The sequence below is a fragment of the Diorhabda sublineata genome, chromosome 6 (genome assembly GCF_026230105.1).
Source record: "Diorhabda sublineata isolate icDioSubl1.1 chromosome 6, icDioSubl1.1, whole genome shotgun sequence".
NCBI lineage: Eukaryota > Metazoa > Arthropoda > Insecta > Coleoptera > Chrysomelidae > Diorhabda > Diorhabda sublineata.
In genome coordinates this window covers 34,388,093-34,405,290 of record NC_079479.1, presented here as the reverse complement: position 1 = coordinate 34,405,290, position 17,198 = coordinate 34,388,093, and the positions used below count along the sequence as shown (strand labels likewise).

Here is a 17,198-nt window from a genome sequence, read left to right as displayed (position 1 = left end):
TTTTTCTTATTGAACATACCTTAACCATAATACCTATGAACTAGCTTTTTTTTTGTAAACGAATTTTAATGGATATTTTTTGTTTTTTCTCAAAATAAACTTTATGTTAGATGAAAAATGAAAACAATAAATAACTATTTCACTATTATAATAAGCAAGTACATAGTGAGCCAAAAAAATTTAATGTTGAATTTCATCATGTTGTTCCCTGGATGGTTTCTAGCTTTTTTTTAAACGAATAATCAACTTAATTGCATATTTCTTTCTTAAAATAAACTTCCTGTTATCTAAAAAGTGAATTAAAACAATAAATAACTATTTCACTATTATAATAAGCAACTACACAGTGAGCCAAAAAAGTTTAATATTGAATTTCATTATGTCGTTCCCTGGACGCTTTTGAATAGTGCAAAGTATGAAAACGAGCCTCTGCAGACCTGAAAAATGGGACATTTTAAAAATTGTAACAAAAAAATGTCCCCATCACTTACAGCGACGATGGTGCTCAATGTGAGTGGAGAAAATTTTCCTATAGTCAAATATAGAGGGCGTTGCATGCGTATCATTGTTAAAACGATTGATTTTTTGAATCTCGTGCTACCGCTCATCCAATCACATTCAAATAAGGCGCTTCGTATTTCTTCGCTCTAGAAACCAATAAGATGATTTGTATAGAACTTTAGGGGCAGTCCAAAGAGAAAAGATGAAGTACACAAAACAAATCTATAAATTTTAGAAAATGGATGAACTATTCCAGTCTAACCCAGATCTACCCGACTAAACTATCTTTTCGAATATATTGAAAGTTTACCAGATAACTTGAACTAGAAAATGATTCAGAGGAAGAATCAATAGGAATTGAGCATCCCTTCTATTTGTTTTTATTAAATAAAGTGTTCCTGGAAGCCGTAAGTCGATAATATTTATAGTGAAACATCCCTTATACAGGTTGAATCTAATTTTTTTGATGAATAAATGACTGAGGATGTAATCGATAAGCTTCGAGTATGTCCAAGAACAATTAAAGGAAAATTCCTCCAGAAATGGGTAACATACCCTAGGATATGTGTAGAAGAAGTCTCGAAAATATAAGGGCCGGGTTGTAGGAATGCCAGAGACCTTTTGGACGACGTTACTTTTAATAAATATTTTTCCATTCTATGTTTTCTTATTGTCTTGACTTACTGCAATCCTAATTATATGATTTAACCATAAATTAGTTTGAGATCTAAGCAAATGTATAACGTAATTAAAAAAAAACTTGGTTACAAATGGAAATTTATGATTCACCTACCGCTGATGTTATTTCGTTCCCAAAATAACAAAATAGCATAAGTTGTAATAACACGCAAGAGAAATATTCCATCTGAGAGAAAAATTCTGGTGAATCCATTGGTACCTTGAAAGAACAATTGGTTAAATCTATATTATAGCTCTAAGTATTTTTTACTCACGCTTGAAGCCATGTATAGGCAAGATGCAAAAATTAATAAGGACGCTAATGTCTGACTCAAAGTGACGAAAGTAAACAGTGTTTCAATTTCTTCTCCTGCCCTGAAATGTGGAAAATCCAAGCTGCAGATCAAGCATATTACCATATCTTCAATATTGATTATAATAGAATCTCAAAATGAGTTCATACGTGCAAATAAATTGGTGTAGCGTCACATTCCAGCAAGATTTTGACTGATTTTTGGGTATATAAGAAACTAGAGTCATCATTCAATCATCACAATCCTTTACCTCATTTCAAATTTCGAAAAGACGCTCCAGAGAACGCGCCAGGAGTTGATTGAAGCCATAAAAAGTAATTCATTTGAAGTTCTGAAGGCTATTTCAACCGAGGCTTACAACAAGTGTATGGGAAATCAAATTGAAAGTTAGCGTTGGCTCAAGAGGATTTTTTGATCATCTATTAAACTAGAGTTATAGATCAACCACCACAATACTTTTCCTCATTTCAAATTTCGAAAAGACGCTCCAGAGAACGCGCCAGGAGTTGATTGAAGCCATAAAAGGTAATTCATTTAAAGTCCTGAAGGCTATTTCAACCGAGGCTTACAACAAGTGTATGGGAAATCAAATTGAAAGTTAGCGTTGGCTCAAGAGGATTTTTTGGCCATATATGAAACTAGAGTCATCGATCAACCGCCACAATCCTTTTCCTCATTTCAAATATCGAAAAGACGCTCCAGAGAACGCGCCAGGAGTTGATTGAAGCCATAAAAGGTAATTCATTTAAAGTCCTGAAGGCTATTTCAACCGAGGCTTACAACAAGTGTATGGGAAATCAAATTGAAAGTTAGCGTTGGCTCAAGAGGATTTTTTGGCCATATATGAAACTAGAGTCATCGATCAACCGCCACAATCCTTTTCCTCATTTCAAATATCGAAAAGACGCTCCAGAGAACGCGCCAGGAGTTGATTGAAGCCATAAAAGGTAATTCATTTAAAGTCCTGAAGGCTATTTCAACCGAGGCTTACAACAAGTGTATGGGAAATCAAATTGAAAGTTAGCGTTGGCTCAAGAGGATTTTTTGGCCATATATGAAACTAGAGTCATCGATCAACCGCCACAATCCTTTTCCTCATTTCAAATTTCGAAAAGACGCTCCAGAGAACGCGCCAGGAGTTGATTGAAGCCATAAAAAGTAATTCTCTTAAGCCCTGAAGGCTATTTCAACCGAGGTTTACAACAAGTGTATGGGAAATCAAATTGATAGTTAGCGTTGGCTCAAGAGGATTTTTTGGCCATCTATTAAACTAGAGTCATCGATCAACCGCCACAATCCTTTTCCTCATTTCAAATATCGAAAAGACGTTCCAGAGAACGCACCAGGAGTTGATTGAAGCCATAAAAGGTAATTCATTTAAAGTCCTGAAGGCTATTTCAACCGAGGCTTACAACAAGTGTATGGGAAATCAAATTGAAAGTTAGCGTTGACTCAAGAGGATTTTTTGGCCATATATGCAACTAGAGTCATCGATCAACCACCATTATCTTTTTCGTCATTTCAAATTCCAAAAATTCGCTTCAGGGAACGCGCCAGGAGTTGATTGAAGCCATAAAAAGTAATTCTCTTAAGCCCTGAAGGCTATTTCAACCGAGGTTTACAACAAGTGTATGGGAAATCAAATTGAAAGTTAGCATACTAACCTCAAGAGTATTTTCAAATGTTCCGTGGTATGTGATAGCTGTTTATATATTTCCTTTTCCAATTCAGGATTTTCGGTATCAGTTAAAAGTGAGTACGTTTCCGGAAGGCCGAGGCTCTTCAAACTTCTCTGTCTTATAGATCGAAAAACATGACAAACTATAGAAAGTTGACACCTCAAACAATTTAATAGTGCAACGAATATACCATCGTAACCTGAAATTAGGAAATTTTCGATTTATCCTTTGTTCATTAGATGGATCTGGAGGTATTTTCATTTCCTCTAAGATTTCCAATAATTTCGTTCTGTTAGTTTTATCTAAATAATTCATTCTCGTCTTGCTCCGTACATTATTTTTGTCCTCTTCCACCATGGTTTTATAGTCATTAAATCCCTTCCATTCCTTTGTAGAATTACCAATGAAGGCATGGGAAAAAATGTAAGATTCGTATGGAAATCTTTTCCATTAATCAAAATTGATTATTTTTTTTGCACCATAATTCAAAAAAATAATCGTAGTGGACACTTACAAGCTATAATAGCAGCAGCCCATATTAAACCCATATCCATTAGAGCTAGAGCCAGTTCACATTGCCACTTCATATTGACAGAAAATGGAATTTTGAAAAAGTAAGGTAAATAATCGGCACACGTTTTATTCGAATTTTCGAATGACTGTCCTTTGAGTTCGTTATTGAGAATGAGATCTGAGGAAATGTGTGCTGATACACCAACACAAATATACATAACGAATGTCTAAAATAAACAAAAATTACAATTTAGTCTAAGGGTAATTCCCAGGGAGATGGCCGTACGGGAAAGAAAAAAAGTTCTGGTATTAATAGGTCGATGATACAACTTTCGGTTTATTTTTTTTGTAAAAATAATGAAGGAACGTTCGATTTAAGTTGAATTGTTAACATATTAACTGGCCACTAAAATGTTTTGTCTGTTTACGTGCTTTCTTTGTTAAGTGCGGTGTTCTAACCTCGAAATAACCCACAAAAATTCGAGAAATTTCTTTGATTACTTAGTATTTACATCTCACTCCTACAATCGGGATAGATAACCATAAAATTTAATGTTGTAAGACATCTGCTGATGAGGTGCCTGAAGTGAAGAAGTTTGGAAACATGCCATGGAAGAAATACAAAATGGCGGGTTGACTGGTGCTTTGGTGCAGAAGACGAAAAAATACTGAGCAAGCATATGAAAGACATGAAATTTCCTTTGAATATCAATTATTTAAGAACTGTTGCATTCAAGCTGACCAATTAGGAATTAAACACAGATTTATTCATCAGAGAATGCGGGCTACGAGAATATTTCATTGAGGAAATCCGAAGACGTGTCATATGCTAGAAGTAAGCTCCTATTTTGAAATGCTCCAGAGGACTCTCAGTGACAACGAGTCCGGGTTTCAATTAAATCATCGACCAGGCATGTTTTGACTGAAAAAGGTTCCGAAGCTGTAGCTATCTCAACCTCCATAGAAAAAAGAGAATCAATCGCGGCAATGGATGAAAAGTACAATGGGAAAAACCTAAAATAGAAGATGAGCTGTCTCCAGGCTCAGTGATTTATATGGCCCAAAAGTCCACCTACATAACTTTCGAAATATTAACCAAACCACTATGACCATCACCCCCGGATACCTATTCAATTAAGTTAGTTTAGTTAGTAGGGCCATTTCCCCCGATTAGAATAAATTATTTAGTCCCAACTCCTCTAGTACTTACCAATTTAGAAATTTTAGAATTAATATTCTTACCATCGGATAATATTTTACCAGGGGAAACCCCATTTATCGGTTCGTAAAAATAATGTACGTCCTGTAGAGAATTCATCAAATTACGAATCCTGTTTCGCCCCAAAATCAAAACGAAAAATTTTATACCGCCAACCATATGGGTGAAAAGCATTTCTATGTAAGTAATAAAATTACTCACTTTCTTTTTAGTTTCATTGAAAATCAACAATTCACAAAGTAAGAATATGGAGCCTTCTCCGTAAATAATTATGACGTACATCATATAAAAAAAACGGAAGGTCAGACTGTAATCTTTGGATGGTATCCACATTCCTACCAATTTCGAACTGACGGAATTCGGGTAAAAAAAATTGTCTGGGTAGCCGTACAAGTTGGATTTTTCCATTTCGATTTTTTTTTTCTCGTAGAATACAACAAATATTCAAAAGTTCAATTGATATCTGCTTATATACGTATTCCATGTTCGAAAGTTTAATGATATAGCTAAAGTAAAGGTGTGGGAAACTGCGAAGACAGTCAAGCTGTATTTAAATAAATTAAATTTGATCATAGGATCAAGGAATTGAAAATATTGTAATAAAGAAATAGCACTATGTAATTTTCACTGCGGAATGTATAAATTGCGGCTTATTATTAAGACACGACATTAAAAATTACTAGAAATACATTGAAAAACAGCAATTCTAATCTATAATCCGGTCAATTTAGACATTCGAAACTACATAAATTCCCATCAAGCTGAAAATTAGTAAAATTGTTTAAAATATAATCAAACATAGAATTTGAATGTTTTCCATCATTTCCGTGTATTGAAAAAAATTTTATTCAAGGTCAAAGGTCAAAAAAATCAGTTTTTCGCGATTATCAGCAAAACGGTGAGTTTTATCATAAAAATACCTTAGACAAAAATTGTAGATCATAAAATTATCTACAAAAAATGTTCTAATACTTTTTTTCCTACAAGCCACTATTTCTGAGATATAATGATTCAAAAAGTTGTATCTAATAGTTTCACTAATATATTTTCAGCAGTAAACTTTTCTTACAACATTGAAATGAGCCGAGACTTGATTTAAGTATTTGTAAGAAATTTCTGTTGAAACCGTCAAAAGTTCATCAAAGGTTTCAGTGAATCTGAAATATTATAACTTTAACAACTTTTTGAATCGTTATATCTCAGAAACGGTGGCTCGTACGAAAAAAAGTATTAAAACGTTTTTTGTAGATAATTTTATGATCTACAATTTTTGTATGAAGTATTATTATGATAAAACTCACCGTTTTGTTGATAATCGCGAAAAACTCATTTTTTTGACTTTGACCTTGAATGAATTTTTTTTACATACACGGACATGGTGGAAAACATTCAAATTCTATGTTTGATTATATTTTAAACAATTTTACTGATTTTCAGCTTGATGGAAATTTATGTCTTTATATCTTATTTTTTGGTCTAATTTGATCGGACTATTGGAACGATTTTATACACTCTGTATTCTTTCTCGATTTTAATGGAAATAGTACCAAGTCTAAATTTATTAAAATGAGGACATTTTTGAGTTCCGTTTTCTCTCATAGTTCCAGTTGATCAAAAAAAAATTATATTTACATTTTCAACGAGTGGACAACTTTTGACAGAATTTTTGTTTATAGGAATAGTAACACCAACGAATAGAATAGCAAACCTTTGGTTCTAAATAAAATTAAAGAAGCTTCAATTGATACATTTATATTAAACTACAAATCTACATTTGATTTCTACATTAAAGTGAATTGGTGTAGTTCAAATACGTAACTTGATATAACATTATCAAATGTTTTAATCGATTTATTCCATTCCTATATTTAGATGTCAGTAGTGTTATTTTGAACGCTTTTAAATAAAGCGAAGTATGAAAATGATCCTCGGCAAACCTAAAAAATATTTTAGCAGAAGTCATACCCAGATTATAATACTCTTTTTTGTAAGTAATCCTTGTTTAGGAAAATCTCGACACGAGCTATAACTCCCATATGGAAGAGAAAGAATTCGGTGTCTTTCGCAAGAAATTGACAACGCCCGCGCTTGCGCGCGGCATCAATCTCTCCTATCATGTGTTCTCACATCAAACAGACCACACTTGTATTTGCTTGTGTTGTATTTTCATTTGACTCGTATCTTTCTGTAATTACATTATTTATATCTATAAATGTTATTTCGTTCATAAAACTCGTATAATTTAAATATAATATGTCTCAATAGTCAATAACATTGTTCGATTATTTGAACAGCCTACTGTTTCGCGGGTTTTTCTTATTGGAGACGCCATTAATTTCTTAGTTTGAGACCAACCAATCGCATGAACGACTACTCCTGTCAAGACTTCCTAATACAGGTATTTTAGGACACACTAACTGTTTTCATTTATGGTTTTATTATAAATTTTAATTTTTAATAAAAAATATTAACTTATAGATATAGATTAATCACTTGAGAAAGCAATAACTTCCCGCGATCTCCTCAAATTGATACCATTTGTTAATATTCCTATTTCACTACATGCATCATATCTCAATCCACTACTTAGGCAACAAACATTACATCAAAATATTCTTTAATAAGAAAAATAACGAAGCATGTTTAGTTTTCAATGAAAGTTGTAGAATACTAAAAAAGATGTATTATTGAAGAAAAATAGTAGTATTGATTTAAATAGTAAATGTTATGAGAAAACTACACAATCTAATTTGTACGAGTGTTGCTACTCGAGTTTTGAGATATGGCAACAGTGATGTGAATATGCCATCATGAAGTTTGACATTTTTAATGATGAATATAATCAGGGTATGATGTTATACGAGTGCTATTCGAATTGTTTACTTGAAATATTTATCTTGTTCAAAAAATGGAATTAAATCACGATTTGTGTAAAGAAATGCCGAAAAAATTCAATAGCGGGGCTTCAAAAGACGTTTATAAGATGGTGACAGCAACGCAGAACGGTCAATTCTGAATGGTACATCAGCAAATAAATATTGACAAATATGTTTCTGAAGAAGAATCGTGTGTCACAAAAGATAATTTCTTGTTATTTGTAGAACTGTTTTAAATTTTTTCGAAAATATTCCCACTTATAAACAGTTCTTTACGAGTACATTGATAAAATTGTTTTAGGCAACAAACATTACATTAAAATATTCTTTATTAAGAAAAATAACGAAACATGTTTAGTTTTCAATGAAAGTTGTAAAATACTAAAAAAAATGTATTATTCATTGAAGAAAAATGATAGTATTTAGTAAATGTTATGAGAAAACTACACAATCTAGTTTGTACGAGTGTTGCTACTTGAGTTTTGAGATATGGCAACACTGATGTGAGGTTTGACATTTTTGATGATGAAAATAATCAGGGTATGATATTATACGAGTGCTATTCGAATTGTTTACTTAAAATATTTATTTATAAAATTGTTTGATAAAATCTAGACGAATATGTAGGAACCGCTACTTACAGCAACAATAGTACTCAACGTAAGAGGAGAGAACTTTCCTATGGTTAAATATAGAGGTCGCTGGGTACGAACCATAGTAATAATCATGGTTTTTCTAAATCTTACGCTACTACCAAACCAATCGCAATCGAATAATGCATTTCGTATTTCTTGACTCTGCAAAACATTAATTTAATACTAGTTGTTATAAAAGTTTTACTATATATTTATCAAACGTATTTATTTACTTCACCTCAAACACATACTTGAGAGTTAACAGATAAAATAAGTTGAATAGTACAAACAATCACCTCCTGGATTGCAGGATATTTCCACTTACGGTTCTGATTTCGATTGTTTGGTCTACTCAAGCTTTTCACACACTTTTTCAAATCCCATGTTGGGTTAATAATCGTTTTTACTTTCTAAACAGCTGATTTAAACATGTAAAAACCACGCATAGTAGCTGGATTTACTGGCGGGCTGAATAGGTTGAAACCTAGGGCGGCGATTTTCAAGGGGCGGCAAATATTAAATTATTTGATTGGTGTTTCATCTAGAACGAACTCAATTCGATTAGGTTTCCGAAGGGGGTAAGGGTGATAAGATGGAGTACATAAACTTTAAAAAGCAATTATATAAAAAATTATGATTCATTTTTTAATTAACAACACATTTAAGAGAAAAAAGATGATTATTTGACCTGGCAGAACTTGCAGACATAAATGGCTTCGTCATCATCATCATCATCTATTCTTGCGCAGCTATTATGACCTCATCTTCCACATAATGAGCATGATATCCACCATTCAATGGAAACGGAAACTTCCTCACATCATATACACTGCGTTTCTTCCATTTTTTCACTTTCATCTTCAGATGACGAGACTTTTCGTCGTTTTGCTGTTTTCGCTGATCGGTTATTCTTCTTTGATTGTTCATTTTGAACTTTTGTAGCATTTTCTTCCTTGCTGTTTTCCACGTTTTTTAGCAGCACTACAGGATTTTTTAGTAAGCGGAAATAGGAAAAATTGTTTTGGAAAAGTCAAAACAAAGTTACTGTCGTTTTTAACGCGCGTGGGCAGTTTAGAAGGTTGTGATACCTCTGGTTCCTAACAAACAGGGTTTTCAGCAGGTTCAAGTGAGTTCATTTACTGGTTGGTTCAATTTTGTACTGATTAAGTAGCCTGGGAACACGTAGAAGTATTTTCAGGCTTTGTAATTGAAAGTTCTCGGTATCTCTTCAGGAAACCAATCATCCACTCTTTATCAGCTTCTTTTTTAAGCGTTGCCTCTAGATCTTAAGCCGTAAGTCCGTTTCTAATCTAAGCACAAGGCTCATTCCCTTTAGACACAGAGAAAGCAGACTATATAGGACTCAATGGTACTTTAATTGCTATGGGTAAGCATGAGCTGCTTTCCGGTGGATTATTCGGACCACAACCCTCAAGTGAATTTCGCTGGGTACCACCCCTTCTTACCTTCCCGTTTATATGTATAACTTGAGTTCTGCGTGCAAAATTTGTTGACAAATGTTAATGTGCGTTTTTAATAAACTTAATAAGCCGTTTACTCACCGCTAATGTTATTTCGTTACCAAAATAACAGAACAGCATAAGTTGTAATAACACGCAAGAGAAATATTCCATTTGAGCAAAAAACTCTGGAGAATTCATGGGTAACTGGAAAGATATATCTGTTGAATGTTTTATTTGCGTCCAAAATGAGTTTTATGAAGTTTTATTGCTGGAACACATGTTTATGAAGAATTTAACTTACACTAGATGCCATATATAAGCAGGATGCGAATATTAATAGTGAGGCTAATGTTTGACTTAAAGTGACGAAAGTAAACATGGCCTCAATTTCTTCTCCTACCCTGGAACATAATTTGGAACTTTAATATTTATTGTAATATAATTTTATGTACGGGATGGCGTAACAGAACGTGCATGTAAATAAATACGAAAAAGGTGGGAAATCTGGAAAATCGGGATAGTTTTCTTTCCAGTTTTCGAAATTCAATTAGTTCTCTTTCTATTTCTTCGATATTTGGACACTTTTCCTTCCATTTTACCGAAAGTCTAAACAGTTTTTCTCCTACTTCTTGAAATTTAGATACTTGTCTTTCCATTTTTTTAGATTAAGACATTTTTCCTTGAATTTTTTCGAAATTCAGACACTTCTATTGCGATTTCTTTGGAAGTTGAAAACTTTTTCTGCAACTTTTTGGAATTCAGACACTTTTCCTCCCATTACTTCGAAATTCAGACACTTTTCTTTCAGAGACTTACCCTCCCATATTTTTAGAAATCAGTAAGTTTTATTCTCATTTCTCAGGAAGTCGGACATCTTTTTAAAATGCAGACACTTTCCCTTCCATATTTTTGAAATTCAGTACACTTTTCTCCATCTTTTTAAAATGCAGACACTTTCCCTCCCATTTTTTCGAAATTCAGACACTTTTCTCCATCTTTTTGAAATGCAGACACTTTCCCTTCCATTTTTTTGAAATTCAGACACTTTTCACCATCTTTTTGAAATGCAGACACTTTCCCTTCCATATTTTTGAAATTCAGTACACTTTTCTCCATCTTTTTGAAATGCAGACACTTTCCCTCCCATTTTTTCGAAATTCAGACACTTTTCTCCATCTTTTTGAAATGCAGACACTTTCCCTTCCATTTTTTTGAAATTCAATAACTTTCATTTCCATTTCTTCGAAAGATAAACACTATCCCTATCCCTATCAACAATTAACAGTAATGACAGATTTTTATTACGCGCCACGATTGTTAAGTGACGGAACTAAATTTGTGTTGCCGAAATTTACACGCTTGACCTTCTTATGTTTTGTTGGACATATCAGTATAAGAAAAAATTGACGACAGAATGGCAATTATAGAATCCGCAAATATATTCGTAAACTAATAGTAAAAACGGTGTCGTTTCGTGATTTTTTTATTTACTAACCTCAAAAGCACTATTAAATGTTCGGTACTATGTGACAGTTGTTTATACATTTCATTTTCTAGAGCTGGATTAGCAGTATCGCGGAATATAGTGTACGTTTCCGGAAGGCCGAGGCTTTTCAAACTTCTTTGTCTTATTGTTCGAAAAACGTGACATTCTATTAACAATTGACATCTTAAACAATTCAATAACGCAACAAATACCCCATCGTAACCTGGAATTAATATATTTTATTTCGTATTTCCGTTGATTTACTTAAGGTTCATAATTCGCGTACATTGAGGTCATGAATTTCTTTATTAATATAATTTTCAATCAAATATTTTCCATGATATCGCTGGTTGTAATCAAAATCACAACTTAGGTAATCAGAATCCAATTAAAATCATCAATTAAGTTTGCGAGCGAGCGAATTTCTGCTAAATCAAACTACGAAAGATTGAGCGAAATTTTTGTTCAGTATCTTCAATAGATTTTTCTTGGTGTTGTTGTATAACTTTCATTCAGGATCCAGGATACACAGTATCTGGTTAAGTTAGACACCAAAGGATGGTTTGAGGTATTCCACTTACCGAGTGTCTTAGATATCCAGGTTACTTCAGTTATAGAGGTAAAGAGAGCTCTATAGAGTTATAGAGCTGCGATTATTATTCATCGTCATCTTTATTTTCAAATAAAGAAGTCGAGAAAGCATTAACAACATCACTTCCAGTAAAGTATCAAATCGTCGTTGACATTTGTAAAATCTTTGAATGCTGGTTGTTGATTATTGTCGTTCTGATGGCTAGGTTCCAATCTTCAGGATCAATTTCCAAATTATTGTCGTTCTCTTCTAAATCCACATGTTTTAAAGCAGTTTGCTGTAGTAATTTTCCTAGCAAACTTTCTTGTCAACAAATAACAAAGTTTTTCGCATTTGGGCTTTCATTACTTGGTTTAAACTTCTTCGACTAATCGGAAAAACTAGTTGATGTCATGTTTTTTCATTATTTAATTCATTAGGATAGTTTTGAACCTTTGAATCATCTTGGATTCCCAGATGTTAGCGTCCAGAAGTTTTCACCACGACAGGACTTGTACAATAAATCCACTTCTTCTGGAAGCTCTTCAATCCAGTGGCTTTACTTTCTTCACAAATTGCTTTGAAAACTGTAACTTCTTTTCAAAATTCTTCCAACGAACTATTGATGCTACACAAATTATGAATACCTAATCTTGTCTTTTCTTCACGTTTTGATAAAGATTTTAGCCTTCGTTTTGACATGTTTCAACTAAACGAATCCAAGATCTAGAGGTTTGCTTCGTCCTAGGATCTTGGTATAAGATTCCAGTTACGGAGGTTTCTCACTTATCCAGGTCCCACTTAATCACGTTCCACTGTATAATAATAGTTGTGTTTCTGATAATTTATGAATTTGACGTTCAATTTTGGTAACAGCAATACAACAGATTATTTATTTGGTTGGTACTGCGTAAATCCGTGTCGTCGTCCATTTGCTTGAGCTGCTATTACCCCTAATCCATGAAAAGTTGATTCGTTTTCTATTTCATGATCTCATTGTATGGACTCTTTCGATTAATTTATTGATAAACTGAAAGTTGAGAGACTCACATGCTATTATAAAAGCTGCAAAGATTAAACCAATGTCCATGAAAGTGAGGGCTACTTCGCATTTCCATTTTTTACTGACATCAAACGGAAATTTGAAATAGTAAGGCATATAATCTATACAAGATTTATTATAAATATCAAAATATTGTCCTGGTATTTCTTTATTGAGAGTTATGTTCGAAGAAATGTGGGCAGTTACACCGACGAAAGTGTACATGATAAAAACCTATAAAAACAAAAAGTATTAAAAATAAATCGGATTAAATACAAACTCTGAAAGTTCCAGCTTCTTCCCGAGCACTAAAACAGTAATTCCTGAGTGGTCTACTCACAAGATAGTCTCAACGGAGATCAATGGAATCACCTGGTATTAGACAAGCACAGAGTTTTCATCTTACCGATCAACTGCTCTTTTCAAACAAACTGCTGGTGACTAGGTTAACAAAGACGAATAGTTATAGGCACCGGAATGCTGCTGGTGGTTTTTCTTCTTCTTCTCATGCCGTTTTTTCATTGAAAGTTTCCCTGCATCATGTTCTGTAGCAGTGTAAGATGTTTTTTTATCTTAAGAATCGTCAACAGCTTTCTTTTGCGTCTTAGTACTTCGTCGTTGGTGATTATGTCAGTCCAAGGTAACTTCAGGATGCGTCTATAGAGCCATATATCAAATAACTCAAGTTTTTTGATCATGCTGGTGGCTCTACACGAAAGAAAATGCAGACCATGTCATCTAAGAGTGTACAGTAGTCATATATACCAGGTTAACACACATAGGCAAGCTTCACAGATCGACTAGTGACGTTAAAATGTTCAAGACTAGGCATAAGAATGTTGCTGGTGGTTCTAGACGGAAGAAAATGCAAACCATGTCATCTAAGAGTGTATAGTAGTCATATAAACCAGGTTAAAACACATAGGCAAGCTTCACAGATCGACTAGTGACGTTAAAATGTTCAAGACTAGGCATCAGAATGTTGCTGGTGGTTCTAGACGGAAGAAAATGCAAACCATGTCATCTAAGAGTGTACAGTAGTCATATAAACCAGGTTAAAACACATAGGCAAGCTTCACAGATCGACTAGTGACGTTAAAATGTTCAAGACTAGGCATCAGAATGTTGCTGGTGGTTCTAGACGGAAGAAAATGCAAGCTATGTCATCTAAGAATGTATAGTAGTCATATAAACCAGGTTAAAACACATAGGCAAGCTTCACAGATCGACTAGTGACGTTAAAATGTTCAAGACTAGGCATCAGAATGTTGCTGGTGGTTCTAGACGGGAGAAAATGCAAACCATGTCATCTAAGAGTGTATAGTAGTCATATAAACCAGGTTAAAACACATAGGCAAGCTTCACAGATCGACTAGTGACGTTAAAATGTTCAAGACTAGGCATCAGAATGTTGCTGGTGGTTCTAGACGGAAGAAAATGCAAGCTATGTCATCTAAGAGTGTATAGTAGTCATATAAACCAGGTTAAAACACATAGGCAAGCTTCACAGATCGACTAGTGACGTTAAAATGTTCAAGACTAGGCATCAGAATGTTGCTGGTGGTTCTAGACGGAAGAAAATGCAAACCATGTCATCTAAGAGTGTACAGTAGTCATATAAACCAGGTTAAAACACATAGGCAAGCTTCACAGATCGACTAGTGACGTTAAAATGTTCAAGACTAGGCATCAGAATGTTGCTGGTGGTTCTAGACGGAAGAAAATGCAAACCATGTCATCTAAGAGTGTATAGTAGTCATATAAACCAGGTTAAAACACATAGGCAAGCTTCACAGATCGACTAGTGACGTTAAAATGTTCAAGACTAGGCATCAGAATGTTGCTGGTGGTTCTAGACGGAAGAAAATGCAAGCTATGTCATCTAAGAGTGTACACTAGTCATATATACCAGGTTAAAACACATAGGCAAGCTTCACAGATCGACTAGTGACGTTAAAATGTTCAAGACTAGGCATCAGAATGTTGCTGGTGGTTCTAGACGGAAGAAAATGCAAACCATGTCATCTAAGAGTGTATAGTAGTCATATAAACCAGGTTAAAACACATAGGCAAGCTTCACAGATCGACTAGTGACGTTAAAATGTTCAAGACTAGGCATCAGAATGTTGCTGGTGGTTCTAGACGGAAGAAAATGCAAGCTATGTCATCTAAGAATGTATAGTAGTCATATAAACCAGGTTAAAACACATAGGCAAGCTTCACAGATCGACTAGTGACGTTAAAATGTTCAAGACTAGGCATCAGAATGTTGCTGGTGGTTCTAGACGGAAGAAAATGCAAACCATGTCATCTAAGAGTGTACAGTAGTCATATATACCAGGTTAAAACACATAGGCAAGCTTCACAGATCGACTAGTGACGTTAAAATGTTCAAGACTAGGCATCAGAATGTTGCTGGTGGTTCTAGACGGAAGAAAATGCAAACCATGTCATCTAAGAGTGTACAGTAGTCATATATACCAGGTTAAAACACATAGGCAACCTTCACAGATTGACTAGTGACGTTAAAATGTTCAAGACTAGGCATCAGAATGTTGCTGGTGGTTCTAGACGGAAGAAAATGCAAACCATGTCATCTAAGAGTGTACAGTAGTCATATATACCAGGTTAAAACACATAGGCAAGCTTCACAGATTGACTAGTGACGTTAAAATGTTCAAGTCTAGTCATCAGAATGTTGCTGGTGGTTCTAGACGGAAGAAAATGCAAACCATGTCATCTAAGAGTGTACACTAGTCATATATACCAGGTTAAAACACATAGGCAACCTTCACAGATTGACTAGTGACGTTAAAATGTTCAAGACTAGGCATCAGAATGTTGCTGGTGGTTCTAGACGGAAGAAAATGCAAACCATGTCATCTAAGAGTGTACACTAGTCATATATACCATGTTAAAACACATAGGCAAGCTTCACAGATTGACTAGTGACGTTAAAATGTTCAAGAGTAGGCATCAGAATGTTGCTGGTGGTTCTAGACGGAAGAAAATGCAAACCATGTCATCTAAGAGTGTACACTAGTCATATTTGCCAGGTTAAAACACATAGGCAAGCTTCACAGATTGACTAGTGACGTTAAAATGTTCAAGTCTAGTCATCAGAATGTTGCTGGTGGTTCTAGACGGAAGAAAATGCAAGCTATGTCATCTAAGAGTGTATAGTAGTCATATAAACCAGGTTAAAACACATAGGCATGCTTCACAGATTGACTAGTGACGTTAAAATGTTCAAGTCTAGTCATCAGAATGTTGCTGGTGGTTCTAGACGGAAGAAAATGCAAACCATGTCATCTAAGAGTGTACACTAGTCATATATACCAGGTTAAAACACATAGGCAACCTTCACAGATTGACTAGTGACGTTAAAATGTTCAAGACTAGGCATCAGAATGTTGCTGGTGGTTCTAGACGGAAGAAAATGCAAACCATGTCATCTAAGAGTGTACACTAGTCATATATACCATGTTAAAACACATAGGCAAGCTTCACAGATTGACTAGTGACGTTAAAATGTTCAAGACTAGGCATCAGAATGTTGCTGGTGGTTCTAGACGGAAGAAAATGCAAACCATGTCATCTAAGAGTGTACACTAGTCATATTTGCCAGGTTAAAACACATAGGTAAGCCTGACAGAATGCCTAGCGAGGTTAAAATATTTAATTCTAGGTGCTGGTTGCGTTCTGGGCGTTTGGTAGTTGGTAGTTCCAGGTGAGGCCGATATGAGCGATGTTTCATGTCCGTTCATTATACAATTTTTTCCCCGAAAATCAACTTACCAGCTTGGATATTTTGGAACTCGTCGCCTTGCCGTCAGAAAGCATTTTCCCTGGGGAAATACCACCAATTGGTTCGTACAAATATTTATCGTCTTGCAAAATGTTCATCATCTTCTTAATTTTATGCCGGCCCAAAATTAAAATTGAAAATTTCAAGATACCAACCATGTGGGTGAAAACCATTCCGATGAATGTGATGAAATTACTAATCTGGTCGGTTTCGCCGAAAAATAATAATTCGTAGAAGAGGAACAGCAGTCCTTCGCCGTATAAAAACATAACGTATAATGCGTAGAAAAGTCTAAAAACGATACTGTAGTCTTTCGATGGTATCCACATTCCTATTATTTTCAGACACATAGTGTTTGTTTGGAAAAAGTTATCGGGATATCCGTATAATTTTTCCATTTCAAATTTCTCCAT

At 34.5% G+C, this 17,198-nt stretch overlaps 2 protein-coding genes across 2 annotated transcripts; both read right to left on the bottom strand.

The window, feature by feature from the left end:
- Nucleotides 1-377: 377 nt before the first annotated feature.
- LOC130445882 (odorant receptor 42a-like) lies at nucleotides 378-5,312 on the bottom strand. The gene is made up of 7 exons (XM_056781770.1): nucleotides 4,896-5,312; nucleotides 3,687-3,912; nucleotides 3,158-3,371; nucleotides 1,455-1,554; nucleotides 1,295-1,399; nucleotides 492-647; nucleotides 378-437 (listed from the first exon to the last, which is right to left on the bottom strand). Exons 1-7 carry the CDS (start codon nucleotides 5,310-5,312, stop codon nucleotides 378-380), a joined length of 1,278 nt encoding a protein of 425 aa, XP_056637748.1.
- A 1,331-nt stretch (nucleotides 5,313-6,643) lies between these two features.
- Nucleotides 6,644-17,198, bottom strand: LOC130445881 (odorant receptor 4-like). Its single transcript, XM_056781768.1, has 7 exons — nucleotides 16,776-17,198; nucleotides 12,986-13,211; nucleotides 11,374-11,587; nucleotides 10,180-10,279; nucleotides 9,978-10,082; nucleotides 8,422-8,577; nucleotides 6,644-6,841 (listed from the first exon to the last, which is right to left on the bottom strand). Exons 1-7 carry the CDS (start codon nucleotides 17,196-17,198, stop codon nucleotides 6,773-6,775), a joined length of 1,293 nt encoding a protein of 430 aa, XP_056637746.1. The 3' UTR covers nucleotides 6,644-6,772.

Coding starts and splice junctions, on each gene's coding strand:
- LOC130445882 (XM_056781770.1), bottom strand. CDS start 5,312: ATGGAAAAATCCAACTTGTACGGCTACCCAGACAATTTTTTTTACCCG. Junction 1,400..1,454: donor GCCTATACATGGCTTCAAGC/GTGAGTAAAAAA, acceptor TGTTCTTTCAAG/GTACCAATGGATTCACCAGA. Junction 648..1,294: donor GGAACGAAATAACATCAGCG/GTAGGTGAATCA, acceptor ATTGGTTTCTAG/AGCGAAGAAATACGAAGCGC.
- LOC130445881 (XM_056781768.1), bottom strand. CDS start 17,198: ATGGAGAAATTTGAAATGGAAAAATTATACGGATATCCCGATAACTTT. Junction 11,588..12,985: donor TGCAGCTTTTATAATAGCAT/GTGAGTCTCTCA, acceptor TATTAATTCCAG/GTTACGATGGGGTATTTGTT. Junction 8,578..9,977: donor GTAACGAAATAACATTAGCG/GTGAGTAAACGG, acceptor AATGTTTTGCAG/AGTCAAGAAATACGAAATGC.